Source organism: Vigna unguiculata, chromosome 8 (assembly GCF_037176805.1).
Source record: "Vigna unguiculata cultivar grain cowpea cultivar isolate G323 ecotype 2 chromosome 8, ASM3717680v1, whole genome shotgun sequence".
In the NCBI taxonomy this organism is placed as follows: Eukaryota; Viridiplantae; Streptophyta; class Magnoliopsida; order Fabales; family Fabaceae; genus Vigna; species Vigna unguiculata.
In genome coordinates, this window is record NC_140799.1 from 4,313,314 (window position 1) to 4,330,866 (window position 17,553).

At 33.4% G+C, this 17,553-nt stretch overlaps 3 protein-coding genes across 4 annotated transcripts; 1 reads left to right on the top strand and 2 right to left on the bottom strand.

Moving 5' to 3' along the window:
* The first annotated feature begins 527 nt into the window (after positions 1-527).
* On the top strand, positions 528-4,423 carry ACL5 (S-adenosyl-L-methionine-dependent methyltransferases superfamily protein). Of its 2 annotated transcripts, XM_028082967.2 has the most exons (11): positions 528-782; positions 886-952; positions 1,169-1,263; positions 1,819-1,921; positions 2,402-2,490; positions 2,673-2,829; positions 2,985-3,060; positions 3,186-3,244; positions 3,336-3,472; positions 3,549-3,649; positions 4,215-4,423. In XM_028082967.2, exons 1-10 carry the CDS (start codon positions 631-633, stop codon positions 3,625-3,627), a joined length of 1,014 nt encoding a protein of 337 aa, XP_027938768.1. In that variant the 5' UTR covers positions 528-630; the 3' UTR covers positions 3,628-3,649; positions 4,215-4,423. The 2 variants fall into 2 exon arrangements, with proteins under 2 accessions (XP_027938768.1, XP_027938767.1); XM_028082966.2 differs by having other exon boundaries at positions 3,549-4,423.
* Positions 4,424-11,783: 7,360 nt separating this feature from the next.
* On the bottom strand, positions 11,784-12,353 carry LOC114193399 (uncharacterized). Its single transcript, XM_028083177.2, has one exon. It carries the CDS (start codon positions 12,292-12,294, stop codon positions 11,932-11,934), a length of 363 nt encoding a protein of 120 aa, XP_027938978.1. The 5' UTR covers positions 12,295-12,353; the 3' UTR covers positions 11,784-11,931.
* Positions 12,354-12,503: 150 nt separating this feature from the next.
* Positions 12,504-15,577, bottom strand: LOC114193398 (serine/threonine-protein kinase STY17-like). Its single transcript, XM_028083176.2, has 5 exons — positions 15,287-15,577; positions 13,941-14,216; positions 13,328-13,838; positions 13,090-13,232; positions 12,504-12,947 (listed from the first exon to the last, which is right to left on the bottom strand). The coding sequence occupies exons 1-5, from the start codon at positions 15,521-15,523 to the stop codon at positions 12,765-12,767; spliced, it is 1,350 nt and encodes a 449-aa protein (XP_027938977.2). The 5' UTR covers positions 15,524-15,577; the 3' UTR covers positions 12,504-12,764.
* Positions 15,578-17,553: the final 1,976 nt, after the last annotated feature.

Sequence of the window (17,553 nt, forward strand, 5' to 3'; positions counted from 1 at the left end):
ATTTACAAAAATATCTATTAGTAATGAATTCGTCTATTAGATCCACTAATAAATTAGAACTTGTATTACCAATAGATATTTCTATCAATGATATAAATAAAGGTAAAATGAACGATAAATTTTATTGACAAATTATTGATAATTAATAATAATTTTTGTTATTAGTCTTGTAAAATTTATTGCCAGTCATTTTGCCGACGAAATTTTAATTATCGATAAATTTAAACTATCGAAAAAAATTTATTACTGCTAAAGGATTGTATATGTCAACGTGATTCGTTTTCATCTTTAAGTCGAGCCATATCTCTCAAAAGAAAAAAAATATAAACTCATATTATATATATCCATAAACGTGATTTTGCAACCATCACAAAGAAACCACATTAAATATTTTTGAATTAATGTATGGAAAGTATGGGAGTATTTAAGTTTTAAATGATGCAAAATTATTTAATCTTTTTTCTGGTGACATGTCCTTATTCACACAAAATCGAATTTTTCATCCACGACGACGTAGTAGTATAAATGGAAGTGGTGATCACTATTGTCACACCCTACAACTCCATAACCACATTACACTTTTCATTCAATTCTGAATCCACTTTTCTGTTGATTTTTTCTTCTCCGAACATGGGTGAAGCTCCAGTGTTCTACATTAATGGGTTCTCAAAGTTTGAACACGAAATCCAACAGCAGAACCATGTCAACGACCAGAACCATGATTCCTCTTGGTACGAGGAAATCATCGATGAAGATCTGAAATGGTCTTTTAAACTCAACAGGTTCCTCATTACTTCATCCAATTCAATGTATAACAGTTCAAACAAAAAAGCTTTCTATAAAACCTTAACCTTTTGTTCTTTTCTTTTCTTTTTGTTTCAACAGTGTGCTTCATAAAGCGATTAGTGAGTACCAGGATATAACACTCTTAGACACCAAGCGTTTTGGCAAGGTTAACAACTCTTCTTCTTCTTTTTCTTCTCATAAAGCAGAACAAAAAGAAACCAAATTTGAGATTATGAATTTGTTTTTTCTATTAATAGTTGTTGTATTAAGAAAAAAACAATACTGAGACATCTGATATAAGTTTATGAAACAAATTTGACGTCATATTTAATTTAATAGTTCATAATGTTTTAACTATGTAATAAAAATGTGTTGCATACAGGCTTTGGTTCTTGATGGGAAGATGCAGAGTGCAGAAACAGACGAGTTTATCTATCACGAATGCTTGATTCACCCTTCTCTTTTGTGTCACCCTAAGTAAGAACATGTTTCATGGTTGAATCATGTCAGAGTTGATTAACTCATCGTATATGCTGTGTCTACAATGTTACATGGATTTTCTTAAAACTTTAAATGTTTTACACAATTGTTTGACTTCTAGTAAAACCGTCAATGATTATACATAAATTTCTCATTCACGTGTTTATATTTTATTTTCTAATTTTCTGACATATTTTCAAACTTAACCATTTTATTACAAAATAAATGAAAACTATTTATAATAAAATTATAAAAATTCTTTTAATTTTATGATTACAATACATTTATTTCTAATAATATTAAATTACGTATTATATGCAAGTTGACACAGTTTGAAAGTAGGTATATGTGTGATATATTTTTATAATAAAACATGAATTAATTATTACTTAGCAATTAACCTTGAAGAATAATTGTGCTTTACTTCATAAAATCTAGTTTAGAGAATAATAGACATAGATAGTAGTAGAGATGATTACGGTTCTTGGTGCACATGATTGGGCTATGAACCCTTCATTAATCTGAAGAGACAAATGTTAATGATTGTTGCAGTCCGAAGACAGTGTTTATAATGGGAGGAGGTGAAGGTTCTGCAGCAAGGGAAGCCCTTAGGCACAGGTCAATGGACAGAGTGGTTATGTGTGATATCGACAAGGTTTCTTAATTCTCTCTACCATACATTATTCATTTCTTTCTTAGCCGTTCATCAAATTCAAAAGTTAATTATATCCATAATCATATGGACATAGAATAAGGATGTTTTTTTTAATTTATAAATATAGGCACCCAACTATAAAATATTGTTTTCTCAACTGTTGCTGGTTTATATAAACTATTATAGTAGCAACTGAATCATTGATGATATAATGGGTATATTTGGATAATTTTGTATATGAGAAAAATGAGAAATTTATATAATGTTTTTTAGAAGTTAAAATCAGTTTGAGTTCATTTATAGAATTTTTCTAAATTTTTTATTTTTAGACGTGTATAAAGTAGTCTACTTATTTTACTGCACTCGGATAGTATGGTTTATTGTAAAGAATATAAATAATATATGGAAAAATTAAAGTAAAATGTTACAACAAGAATTAAAGATACATCCTATTAATTTTTCAACTGCTAATTCTTGCAGGAAGTGGTAGATTTCTGCAAAAAATACTTGATTGCAAATAGGGAAGCATTTTCTAATAAGAAGCTCGACCTTGTCATCAATGATGCCAAGTAAGTAACTTGTTTTTTATAATTCTTCTGATCACAACTATGTGAGTTTAATGACTGCATACACTCAACTAGTAACAAATTGTTACTAATATAAGTTTTAAGGTAACTATTATAAATATCAATAACCTTAACAACCACACACACACAAACTTACAAATAACAAGATGTAACACTTTTTGAAGGGTTGAATTGGTGAAGAGAAAGGAGAAATTTGATATCATTGTTGGAGATTTAGCAGATCCACTTGAAGATGGACCTTGTTACCAACTCTACACCAAATCCTTCTATGAGAAGATACTGAAACCAAAGTTGAATGATAATGGCATTTTTGTGACCCAGGTAGTTATGACAAAAATTTGGATTCTCTGTTAAATTTTTCTCTATGTTGTTTTATGTTGTTTCTCTGTTGTGTCTTTATCGTTGATTTTGAAACTCTTAGTTTTCATAATCACATACTCAACAAAGTTTGACAAAAAAGTTTGCATCTTGTGTAGGCTGGACCAGCAGGTATCTTCACACACAAAGAGGTTTTCACTTCTATATATAACACAATCAAACAGGTCTTCAAATGTAAGACTATCTTTGTTATATGGTTCAGGAATTACAGACATCATTAACAGAGTCAAAATAGCACAGGATGTTCTGTTTAAACTGAAACTACAGAGTTTTTTTTTTTTTTTTTTTTTCTGGTGCAGATGTCATTGCATACACAACTCATGTACCATCATTTGCTGACACATGGGGATGGGTCATGGTATGTGAAAAGAAACCCTTGTTTTTTTTGTACTTATTGCTAAGTATTCCACAAGTAAAATTTGACAAGAATTTGTATGCTTTGGATTTAGGCTTCGGATGAACCACTATCAATTTGTGGTGAAGAAATGGACAGAAGAATCGCAGAAAGAATAGATGGGGAACTTCTCTATCTAAATGGTGCTTGGTTCCATTCATCCACAACCATGAATAAAACGGTTCACCAATCGTGAGTATTTTGATATGTTGATACCAAAAGAGTCACTTTATTGGATTTTGACATGATCTTTTCATCATTGTTGCAGTCTGCAGAATGAAACTCATGTTTACACAGAAGAAAATGCTAGATTTATTCCAGGACATGGAATGGCTTTTCGACTCTAACGTTTCCACCCATAGATTGAGGGTATTGTTTCGACCAATAATAGGATGCATTATTAGTTTCATTGCCATTGAAGTATTATCTCCTTGGACTCTTTAGGTTTTATGGTTTTTTCTTCATAAAATAGGTTTTAAAAAATTAAGTGTTTATAAAATTATCTTTAGTCTTCATTCAAATAAATAAAGTTAAACCTTTTTAAATTATGTTCTGAAATAGTAGTTTTCCTTTGAAACTTAGGGATTCGAAAACTTTGTTATCAGAAAAAGTTTCACATTGTTTAAAAATTAAAAAAACATTGCAGATTCGGGATCTCCAAGAAATAAAAGTAGATTTGTAATATATAAATGAATTAAACTTTATTTATAACTCAGTAATAACGTTGAATTAGGTTAAAAGTCCAATTTTTAAGATGTTATTAGAGTTATTTAAAACATAGAAATAAATTAGATTTAGTTTATATAAGTGTGTTTACATAGTCCAAACAGATAACCCTTTCAATTCAGTGAAACTATGAATGGAGAAGCTTTGTGGCCGAATACAGAAACTCTTGCATACTCTGACTCTCACCTCAAATCATTGCGTGGTACAGTCCAGGTTTAACTTCGAAGATAATATTGAGAGGGCACGTTCAATTTTTGTAATCCATGCATATTATGATGCATGTTTTCATTTGTAAATTGGTGTTGGAGTATGTTGGATTTTGCTGTACAGAATACAGAGATATTGGAAGAAATGAACATTAAAACAAAAAGAGGAGCAACATCAATCGCATAATTCTATCAATGTATTCCAATTGTCTTCAATTGCCTTAAGCTACATCCATGCTCCTCCTTCAAAGTAATTAACAATGACAAAGAAAACGTCTCATTTTCACTTTAAGCAAATAATAGCACTTGATAAAGAACTTAACACTCATTTGATATCAAGTTTTTCATAAATTTTAGAAACTAGTTATCACCGGGGAGATCAAACACCAATAAGACTTGAGCCCCTTTGCCAGGAAGATTTTCGATACTAGGACTATACTGCACTCGTCTGAGACGATTTTAACCATCGACTCTAATACCACTTGTTAGGTTTATAAGAAGGGGTATTACTGGGAAGAACAAACATCAATGAGACCTGAGCCCAACCACATAAGGCATTGACACCACTCTCAACCCAAAACCTTAAGACAATGGATTTATGGGTCTTTATCTTTATATAGTGATCTACTTTCTCATTTCTAGCTAATATGAGACTTAAACTCACACTTGGATTCCTAACAATAGGGATGATCATGGATTGGACTTTTAATGATCCAATCCACATCCATTTGGGATCCAAATAATTGGATTAGATTTTCGATCCAAATCCATTTTCTCAAAAAAAGTTGATTGAATTTTTTAAAAATCCAGATCCAAATATTTAGGTCAAGTTTAAATCCAGATCTAAATATTTGGATCAAGTTCAAAATCCAAAATCCATTTTTCATAAAATAAATTCAAATTAAATTTTTTTAAAATTTGTGTCCACACAATAGAATTTGACAGATTTTTTGTCGGAGCCAATGAGGCCAAATTTCAGTAAGGGATGAACTTGGATGACTTTCGGACGAATTTCGGTCGGGGACGACGTTACCACATTTGGGCCAAGGTCGACTTAACAAAATTTCAGTCGAGATCGACTTGACTGGATTCGACTAAATTTCGGCCAGGGCCGATTTTGCCTAATACGACCAAATTTTGGCCAAAGCCGACTTGGCCAAATATGGCCACATTTGGGCCAGGGCCTGATAAGTCAAATTTCGGTCAGGGTTGACTCTACTAAATTCGTCGGCCGGGACCGACTTGACTAAATATGGTCAATTTTCGATCACAGCTGACTAAGTTAAATATAGTCAAATTTCGTTCGGGACTTACTTAACCGAATACGGCTAAATTTGGGCTAGTGCCGGCTCGACCAAATTTTGGTCATGACCAACTCGACTGAATTTGGCCAAATTTAGGTCAGGACCGACTCGCCTAAATATGACCAAATTTCGATCGCGATCGACTCTGCCAAATACGACCAAATTCAGGTTATGACCAACTCAGTCAAATTTTGGTTGAGGCCAACACGACCGAATTTTGACCGGAGTCGACTCGGCTGAATTCGGCTGAATTTCGGTCGTGGCCGACTCAGTTGAATACGGCCAAATTTCGATCATGACTGGCTCATTTGAATACGACCAAATTTCATCCTAAGCTGTCTCAGCCGAATACGACCAAATTTGGGCCAGGGTCGACTCGGTCAAATCTCAATCGGGTCCAACTCGATTGAATTCGACCGAATTTTGACTGAAGCCAACTAGGCTAAATACAGCCAAATTTTGGTCACGGTTTTCTCGGCCGAATACGGTCAAATTTTGTCTAGGTCGACTCAGCCCAATGCAGTCAAATTTGGGTCGGGATGAACTCAACCGAATACTTCCAAATTTTGTCCAAGACCAGCTGTGCCAAATTTCGATCGGAACCGACTTGACAGAATGTGGCCTAATTCAGTCAAATTTTGTACAGGGTCTAGCCAACTCAATCAAATACGACTAAATTTAGGCTAGTCCGTCTCAACCTTTAGCCTAACCTAACCAAAAATATAAACTGAAAATTTTGATTGGATATTTTGGATTATCCATTTTGAAAATCTAGATTTAGAGTATGGATATACAATCCAAAAAATATATAAAATGTAGATCAGTTTGATATCTAGATCCAATAAAATGGATTGGATTTTTAATAAAATGAATATTAAATAGATTGGATCATAGCACAAATGGATTGGATCATGAAAATTAGATTTCTTGCCCATCCTTAGTTTAACTTTTCAGATCATCCTCTGCTTCCTTCCGCTCATTTAAGAGTTCAATAAATATAAATTATTGTTGTTATCCTCATAATTTTTATTTTTAGGTGTTAAATAAACATTAATTATTACTTTTACCCTCATATTTTTATTCTTTCACGTTTATATGTATTTAATATCTTTTTATTAATATTTTTTTTACAAGAGTATAATTTAAATTTGTTAGTACAAATTTATGGATACATTAAGAATTTTTTTATTAAACTTCTAAAATTTTTAATTAAATTGTAAGATTTAAAGTTTATGAATATAAATTTCAAGGTTTAGTGTTTACGGACGTCTCACGTTTCACGTCGCACGTCGCACATCCCACGTCGCACGTCTTACGTCTCACGTCTCACGTCTCACGTTTCACGTCTGTCGTCTCATGTCGCACGTCGCACGTCGCACATCGCACGTCGCACGTCTCTCACATCCCACGTCCCACGTCCCACATCTCATGTCTCACGTCTCACGTTCCACGTCTCACGTCTCACATCTCACGTCCCACGTCCCACGTTCCACGTCCCACGTCCCACGTCTCACGTCTCACGTCCCACGTCTCACGTCTCTCGTTTACGTTTCACGTCTCACGTCGCACGTCCCACGTCTCACGTTCCACGTCTGACGTTCCATGTCCCACGTCCCACGTCTCACGTCTCAAGTTCCACGTCCCACTTCTCACGTCCCACGTCACAAAATTCTAATCAAGGGTAGGGTGGGAAAAAATCCATTTTTTATAATCCAATCTATTTTTTCTATGATCTAATCCATTTAATATCTATTTTATTAAAAATTCAATCCATTTAAAATCCATTTTATTGGATATGAATATCAATCTGATATATATTTTATATATTTTATGAATTGGATATCCATTCTCTAAATCTAGATTTTCAAAATGGATAATCCAAAATATCCAATCCAAATTTTCAGTTTATATTTTTGGTTAGGTTAGGCTAAAAGTTGAGACCGACTAGTCCAAATTTAGTTGTATTTGATTGAGTTGGCGTGACCTTATACAAAATTTGGCCGAATTTTGTCAAGTCGGTTTCAATCGAAATTTGGCCCAGCTGGTCCTAGACAAAATTTGGAAGTATTCGGTTGAGTTCACTCCGACCAAAATTTGACTGCATTGGGCTGAGTTGACCTAGAAAAAATTTGACAGTATTCGGCCGAGACAACCGCGACCAAAATTTGGTTGTATTTAGCCTAGTTGGCTCCAATCAAAATTTGGTCGAATTCAATCGAGTTGGCCCAGATTAAGATTTGGCCGAGTCGGCCCTGACCTAAATTTGGTCGTATTTGGCTGAGACGGCCTAGGGTGAAATTTGGCCGTATTCAAATGAGTCGGTCACGATTGAAATTCGACCGAATTTAGTCGAGTGGGCTTCGGTCAAAATTCGGTTGTGTTGGTCTCGACCAAAATTTGACTGAGTTGGTCCTGGCCTGAATTTGGTCGTATTCGATAAAGTTGATCGTGACCGAAATTTGGTCAGATTTAGGTGAGTCGGTCCTAACCTAAATTTGGCCAAATTCAGTCGAGTTGGTCATGACCAAAATTTGGTCAAGTCGGCACTTGCCCAAATTTAGCCGTATTCGGTCGACTAAGTCCCGAATGAAATTTGACTATATTCAACTTAGTCGGCTGTGATAAAAAATTGCCCATATTCAGTCAAGTCGGTCCCGACCGACGAATTTAGCAGAGTCAACCCTGACCGAAATTTGACTGATCAAGCCCTGGCCTAAATGTGGTCATATTTGGCCAAATCGGCTTTGGCCAAAATTTGGTCGTATTAGGCAAAATTGACCATGGCCAAAATTCAGTCGAATCCAATCAAGTCGATCTTGCCTGAAATTTTGTCGAGTCGACCTTAGCCCAAATTTGATCATGTTGTCCCCGACCGAAATTTGTTCAAAAGTCATCTAAGTTCATCCCACGCTGAAATTTGGCCTCGTTGGCCTCATCAAAAAATCTGGCAAATTCTATGGTGTCAGCCCTATCGAAAATCTAATCCACATCCATTTTGGATCCAAATATTGCATGTGGATCCAAATTTGTGTCCATAAGGCCGATAGCAAAGAATTTGACAGATTTGGCCGAATACTTCCAAATTTTGTTTAGGACCAATTGGGTCAAATATCGATCGAGACCGACTTGACAAAATTTGGCCTAATTCGGCCAAATTTTGTATAGGGTCATGCCAACTCAATCAAATACGACTAAATTTGGGATAGTCCGTCTCAACCTTTAGCCTAACCTAACAAAAAATATAAAGTGAAAATTGGATTGGATATTTTGGATTATCCATTTTGAAAATATAGATTTCGAGAATGAATATCCAATCCATAAAATATATAAAATGTAGATATCCAGATCCAATAAAATGGATTTTAAATGGATTGGATCTTTAATAGAATGGATATTAAATGGATTAGATCATAAAAAAAATGGATTGGATCATAAAAATTGGTTTTTTAACCCACCCTTACCTAACAATCTCCCCCTCAAGGGTGAGTCCCTTCAACCACATTGGTACACTCTCCCTCCAGCGGAAGCATTCTCAACCACGAGTACTCATTTTCTACCCTTTTTTGTACCGCCATTTTTCTTAACAGGATACGCTTTACCTGGGACCCTTGCTAGGAAGACTTTCGATACTAAGACCATACTGCACTCGTTTGAGTCGATTTTAACCATCGATTCTGATACCAGTTATTAGGTTTATAAGGAGGGGTTTCATTGGGGAGATACAATACCAGTGAGATCTGATCCCAACCACATAAGGCATTGACACCACTCTCAACTCAAAACCTTAAGACAATACTAAACTAAGTGTAGCATATATAAATAGTTGCGTAAACCACAAGGAACACAAAATGTTAAAACACGGGAAAGAATGAGCACAACAAAATATTAAAATTTACATTTTGACGCAGTTCATTTAAATTTGTTTTTTAAAAAGAACAAATGTAATTGTATTAATATTTTAGAGTAATTTGATTTAAATTCTACTTTAAAAATAATTTTTTTATTTTAATTTATATTTTATAATAATTTTATTTTAAATTTATATATATATATATATATATATATATATATATATATTTGTGGGTATAAAGAAAATTCATGAATATATTTTTACAAATATCAAATAAGTGACTGGACAAATTATTTTAGACGGGATGCACAGTAAGTAGGCATTACCACTACAGACATAAATTAAAATTTATATTATCAATAAATACTTTTGTCAGTAATGTATGTGATAGTAAAATGAACGATAAATTTTGTCGTCCCATTGTTGAATTTTCTTAAAAAAATTAAATGATTTTCACAATTGTTTGACTTCTAAAAAATTGTTAGGAATTATGACTTTATATATTATATATATTATGACATCAATCACTCCTATGTAAACAAAAGTAACTTTTTTTTATTTGAAAATGTTCTAAGTTTGTAATATTAAATATCACATGGTGTTATTGCAAAACCTTTATTTATTTTTGGTTGAAGTCAGAATACTATATCGATCATGTCTATACATTAAATTATAAATTATCATTTATTTCTAATGTATGCAAGATTAAATTATATATTACATACAAGTTGACACATAGTTTGATCTTTTTCCATATATAGTAGGTATGTGTCATATTTTTTAATACAACATGAATTAATTATCATTTGGTAAACCTTGAACAATTATTCTGGTGTTTCTTATGCTTACTTCATAAAATCTAGTTTAGAGAATAATAGACATAGATAGTAGTAGAGATGATTATGGTTCTTGGTGCACATGATTGGGCTATGTACCCTTCACTAATTTGAAGAGACAAATGTGTTTATTATGAGAGGAGGTGAAGGTTCTGAAGCAAGGGAAGCCCTTAAGCACAGGTCAATGGACAGAGTGGTTATGTGTGATATTTGATATAGACAAGGTTTCTTGATTCTCTCTACCATACATTATTCATTTCTTTCTTAGCCGTTCATCAAATTCAAAAGTTAATTATATCCATAATCATATTGACATAGATTAAGGATGTTTTTGTAGACACCCAACAATAAAATATTTTTGACTGTTGTTGGTCTTCATGTCAGAAGTTTATATATATAATAGCAAGTGAATGATTGATAATATAATGGGTATATTTGGATAAATTTTTATGAGTAAATAAAAGAAAAGAAAGTATTTTTTAGTAGTTAAAATTATTTTCGCAGACCCACTTGAAGATGGACCTTGTTACCAACTCTACACCAAATCCTTCTATGAGAACACACTGAAATACAAGTTAAATGATATTGGCATTTTTGTGACCCAGGTAGTTATGACAAACACCCTTAAGTTAGATGAGAAACTTAGTTTTCATAATCTTGTACTCTGCAAACTTTGACAAAACAAGTTTGCATCTTGTGTAGGCTGAACCAGCGGGTATCTTCACACACAAAGAGGTCTTCACTTCTATATATAATGCAATCAAACAGATCTTCAAATGTAAGACCATCTCATTCAAGATCTTTATTATATGATTCACGAATTACTCATATCATTAACAGAGTCAAAATCGCCCAGGATGTTCTATTTAAACTAAAACTACAGAGATTTTTTTGTGCATATATCATTGCCTACACAACTTATGTGGTAGGTCTTTAGTGGAGAAAGGTTGACAATATAATATCAATGAAATGTAAATTCAATCCTATAATAAAATAAAATGTTGATATCACGATCCAAAATCTTAAAACAATTAATTTATGAGTTTATGACGCTCCACCTTACCACTTTATCATTTTTATCCACTATAAATTTAAACTATCACTTAGATTTCCAACAAAATCGAAAGTGAGTCTTTTCCCATTGCATTGGTATACTCCCTTTAAATTCAATGAAACTATCAATGGAGCAACCTTTGAGGTCGAATACAGAAACTCTTGCATACTCTGACTCTCACCTTAAATCATTGCATGGTACAGTCCAGGTTTAACTTCGAAGTTAACAATCAGAGGGCACATTCAATTTGTAATTCATGCATGTTTTCATTTGTAAATTGGTGTTAGAGTATGTTGGAATTCGCTGTACAGAATACAGAAATATTGGAAGAATTGGACAATAAAAACAAGAAGAACAGCAACATCAATCACATAATTCTATCAACGTATTACAATTGTCTGCAATTGCCTTAAGCTAAATTCAATTCATGCTCCTCCTTCAAAGTAATTAACCATGACAAAGAAAACGTCTCATTTTCACTTCATGAAGCAAATAATAGCACTTGATAAAGAACTTAACACCCATAGTTAAAACAAGGTGAACAAATCCATTCAAGTAAACTAAACTTAGTGTAGCATATATATAAATAGTTGCAGAAACTAGAAGGAACACAAAATGTTAAAACACAGAAATGAATGAGCAAAAGAAAATGTAAAGTTCCCATACAACACAGTCTCAAGTTCTCTTCACCGGATCAAAGTTTGCGACTCCGATAACAGCACCAAATATCGCAACGAGCACAACCCCACCGGCAGCAATACTTAGCAGAAAGTTTTGCAGCGAAGGAGAGAAGTCATATCCCGCTGCATGAGCCACTTCAGGAATCACCATGCCCGATGTTACTGCAGCAGCACTCAGTCCCTTCACTGCTTTTTCCTTCAAAGACGCTTCCATGGTGAGCTTTTTCGGTTCTGCCTCTGACCATTTCTTCGCCGCACTCCTCTTCAAGAAGGCTTCGGAGGGAGGAGGGTTTGACTTTGACCTGTTCTTGGTGGCGGAGCTGAGTGGCAGAACCATTGAAACGGAGAGAGAAGCCATTTTTTTGGTGTCGCTTTGATTATTCGTGAAAGCTTTTTGCAAAGGTTAGAACTTTAGATGGTGGGTGGAATCAGATATGTGGTGGGAAATTTAGATTTTGTGATGACGTGGCAGGTTTTGTACCTTGGATTGAAGATAGGGTTATTTGGGATTGATCACTTGGATAGTTTAAGGTCTCAAAGGATGTGGCTTTGTGGTCGATCAAAGAGGATAAAACATTGTTGGGTAGCATGGAATTTTCGGAAAATATCAAGTTCGAGTACTATGTTTTTGTTATATGTTAAGCTACTTTTTTTTGTGGGTTTAAATTTTGGAAATTATATATATGTATGTATATATATATTAATCAAATAAATGTTACAGAATTTCAAATAAATCGATAACACAAATAAATTAATGTATAGAATCCACCATGAATATAAGCTATTTATACTCTGTTTATTAACTGGTGTGATGAAGTGTATGACAGATTAAATGAGATTGTTGTTAACATAAGTTTTGAGAGAAAGAGTGATTGTTGCAAAGGATGGACGAGTAGTTGGATTTTGGTCCCAACAAAGACAAATAAGGTCAATAAGCTCTCCCACTTTATCAACATCATCATCACATGGAAGCTTAGGTCGAAGCTTACCCTCCACAACTTCCATGGCAATCTAATAACATAACATCAAAGCTTTCATCAGAATGTATAAAAATCACATTTCATCAACTTGCTACACAGAGATTAACGTTGAACTAATCAAATAATCATTTACATATAAATTAAAATTTCAACATAATTGTATATGAATATACCTTGGTGGGACCATACTCTGTCTCAACATAAGGGTAATTCCCAGTTAGTAGCTCGTTCAGTATGATCCCAAAACTGTACACATCACAACTTTCATTGTAAGGTTCACAACGGATTACCTCGGGTGCCATGTAAACGTATGTTCCTGAAAACAACACAAACGTTGTAGAAGAATGTTTCCATAACACTCCTTTTATTGATATTTTTAAAAAATTCTGAATTAGAAAGAAGATTGTTTACCTGTTTCTCCGGTGAGGGCCATTTCTTCGTCACCCAAGAACCGTGCATGGCCGAAGTCCGCTACTCTAACGTGCAGGGCGTCATCAAGAAAAATGTTGCTGGGCTTCAAGTCGCGGTGAACGAGTTTGGGCTTTTGCTCGTGCAGGTACTGCATAGCTTGGGCTATTTCCAAGGCCCGGCCCACTCTCTCCTGCAAGGGTGGAAGTGGCACCATCCTCTCCCTGCGCCGGTTCCCAGGCCCATGGAGCCACTCCTTCAGCGTGGTGCTGAGGTACTCGGTGACCACCCACGCGTGCTGTGGAGGCTGGATGCACGCGCCCATGAGCTGAAGCACGAACCTGTGGCGCTGGCGCGACAGCGTTTCGAGTTCCTGGGAGAAGTAAACGACGCCGTTTTCATTTGTACGGAAAAATTCTTGCGATATGCACTTCACAGCGACCTCAAATCCACGCCATGTTCCCCTGTGAATCTCTGCGGTGCTTCCTTCCCCAATTTTTTCTTCCAATTCAATCTATGCATCACAAAATTCACATATAATGATAATTATTATTTGGATTTGAGGAATAATGCATGATATCATGTATGATGATGATAAAGTTGAAGCAATGTTTACCTCATTTGGATGAATGTACCAGCCATTGGTTTTAGCTTGATGAATAATGGGTGCCAGATTGGGGTGGTGGGCATGAGCTTGAGGGCTGGTAATGGAGTGAAGAGAGAGTGGAGATGGTTGAAATTCTCCATTGCAGCTGAGAATGATGTCCAACATTCCATTTTCTTGTGCTGTCTGAAGACAGTATCTTAGGTAGTCTTGTGTTCTTTCCATTCTTCTCTTGTACATCACTCCAACTTCTTTTTGCTTCATCACTTGCTTTTCCAAATCTTTCACCTAGGTTACCATTAACACTCACACTCCAAATTTTATTATGATATGCATCATTCTAAATTTTTGTTCATGGTTTTAGGAGTCTTACAAGAATTAATCCATACATGTTTTAATCGGTTCCAGCCCAATACCATTCTTGGGCTTGATCCAGCAACCTCTTCGGCTCTAATCTTTATCCATTCATCCAAGATTATAAAGTAAATATGGTTTTGATTTTTGGAAAATATTTCAGTTTATTCTATTTCACTCACCACAAGAAGATGTATAGTTAACATTATACTTTAGTGACAAAAAATTGCTAGTCACTAGATCAATTTACAAAATAAAAAAGTTATTAATTACTAAAATAGTTATTATTATTAATAAAAAATTATAATTGGTCTGTGAATTAATTTTTAAAATTTAGTTACTAAAGTTGTAACAATCAAAAAAAATTGGTCACTAAAAATTATTATCAAAATTTTTGTTATCAAAAAAATTGATTTATAAATTAGTCTCTAATTAATTAATGATCAATTTAGTAATTAATTATAATTTTTTACTCATAATATTAATTTTTTTAGTAACTAATAATTTTTTTATTTAGTATATTAGTATCTAAATTTGTCATTACAGTAACTAACAACTTTTAGTCATTAAAACTGATTGTTAATGAAAAATTTATTGTAGTTTATATAGATTTTAATTACTCGATTGTACATATTTTTTTAACATGTTTCATTTGCTCGTACCCACATAGTCTTAGTTTGATTTTGAAAACTACAAACAAGATTAAATGAAAAAAGAAACAAACAATTAAATATTATTCTCTCTATAACTAAACTTAAAAAAAAAACATTATATAATAATAAATATTATATCTATTTATACAAAGAGAAAGAAAACCATATCAAAAGTGTAAAACTTTTTATTATTGTACCATCATAAACCATTATACAGTATAAACTTGTTAACTTTTTGCAATAATTATATCTTAATAGTAGTTTTCAATCAGTTCATAATGTAAAATTATTTTGTAACATGCGTGAGTACATGCATGAGCATTAAAGTGATCCAAAAAGCATGAAGCAAACCTTTTGTTTCAGTGTTTGGTACTGTAACTGGTCTGGATGTTGTGGAGATGTAGAAGCAGAGGACCCTATGGTCTTACCATTGGTGAAGCCTCTGCAGCACCCTACAAGTAGAGGGCTCGGTGGATCCACATGCCTCTGTGATTTGGCCCTACAACTAGGGTTAGGGTTGGATGGTTGGGGAGAGAGGTAAGGAGAGTGTCCCTTGTGTTGAACTTTAGGGCTGTTCTTGAAACTCATGTTTGTTAAGTTGGTTCAACTTTTTGTGTGCTCCCAAATGAAAACTATGATAGAGTTGAAGGGCAAACCCTAATGGAGTCCTGAGGGTCCCTTAATATGGTCTTCCACCGTTTTTGTTGTGTGGTGAAGGTCACGTAGCTGGCAACAATGACGGATTTTATGAAGAACATTAATGCCTTGTTGGGTTGCTTTCACATGCTTTGTTTTGTTTTCATGAAACATTGGCTTCTATCTGTCTTTGAAACTTTAGATAATAGACACCATTATAATATTTCGTAATAAGCTAGGTCATGAGTTACTACAATGATTTTTAAGAGTTAAAAACGATGTTGAAGTATGGTAATGGGTGGCAACTTTGGCGGAGGTTACTACAACATTTACCACGCCACACATATAGGTTTAGGGTTATACCTCAAATCATATGGTCAATAAGTAATTGTTAGATCGATAAAAATAACATGTCTTGAAAAATTTCACATTTTCTAGGATAACCAAGGAAGTGGGTGTTTGTGACTATATAATGGACTCTAAGTCCATGATGTTTCTTGTTCTGAATCGCTTGTATTTGATTCTTCTTTCTTATTTCTTATATTCTTGTAATAAGAACGTTGTGTGAGGTTTGAGTTAAATTATTGCTTTGGAGAATGTAGATGTACTCAAAGTTAAAGGGCATGAAAGAGTTTTTTATGTTTATTTTATTTTTCTATTAATAAAGTGATTCTCGAAAATATTTTCCAATAATAACAAAGTAAATTTTGAGTTTTATTCGCACTGTGAGATTATCAAATTCAAAATAGGAATATGATATTGAATATTTTTTTACACCCATCTTATACTTACTATTTATGAAACAAATTTCGTGTCAATCTTCTTGCAAAATGTTATACAAATTGAACTTAGTAACAAGATTTTTTTTTTTTCTTGTTAGGATAAAACACTAGGGAGAATACATCAACCAATGTAAGAGTTACATCAAATGAAATTAGAAATTAACGAGGGTGGGTTCAACTAAGAGAATGTGGAATCCTTATAATAAAAATTGTATTATTATTTATTTTATTTCAACACATCCTTTGGATATGCAGTGTACATATATAAATAAATGGATAGACACCACAATGCTTCTACCAACTTAAATTATTTGCAGTATGCAAGAAAGTATCCAATGATATATCATGCAGCCTCATCTTCATACATCAAAGATTTTCATGGCTCGAAACAGAAAACCTTATAATCAAAATATAGTTTATATCTAGCGTAGGTGTTTATTACTATTTCATAAAAAAGCATCTTATACATGAATAAATAAAATTCATCAAAATGTCTTCTAGAATATCTAACCCAGAAATAATTTTTATATTCCTGAATATTCATCCAAAATATGTAAAAAAGATGTTATGGATTGAGTATGCTGGAAAGTATTTTCAGATCCAAAATTAACTTTCAGAATACTCAATCTAATAAAATTTGAAAAAAAGGAGGTGCTGATATTTTTATTATATTTTTAATGAGGGATAGTTTAAGAATAACATACTTTAGGGGGTGCTGGAAGAAAGAGGGAGGTGAGGAAAAAAATGAGCAGATAATAAGTGTACGTTAAAGAGTAAGTTTTTGGCCCAATAAAAATATGGCTTGCCAGTTGGCTGAAGACTTTGCTCGTGACGTCACTGCGGTTTCTCTTGTTCAAGTGGAAATCTTTCTGTTAGAATATTAAACTCTTTTCGCTTAGAATAACATATAGATGACATATATGATTAAATTTCGGATTCTTTACTAATTTTTTTTTTGTTATTTTTTTAATGTGTCATAAAATTATATGGATGATCATTAATTTTAAAATTTTAAAATATAATAAAATTATTTTACAAATATTAAAATAGTATGTTTTTAATGTTTGATAATATCATAAAAAAATTCAGAGAAAAACTCTCATAAGCGAATTTGTATTTAACCTTATTATTCCAATTGGAATTACAATATTTTTTCATAATCGAAATTATTGAACATAACACATTAATTAACCTGAAGTC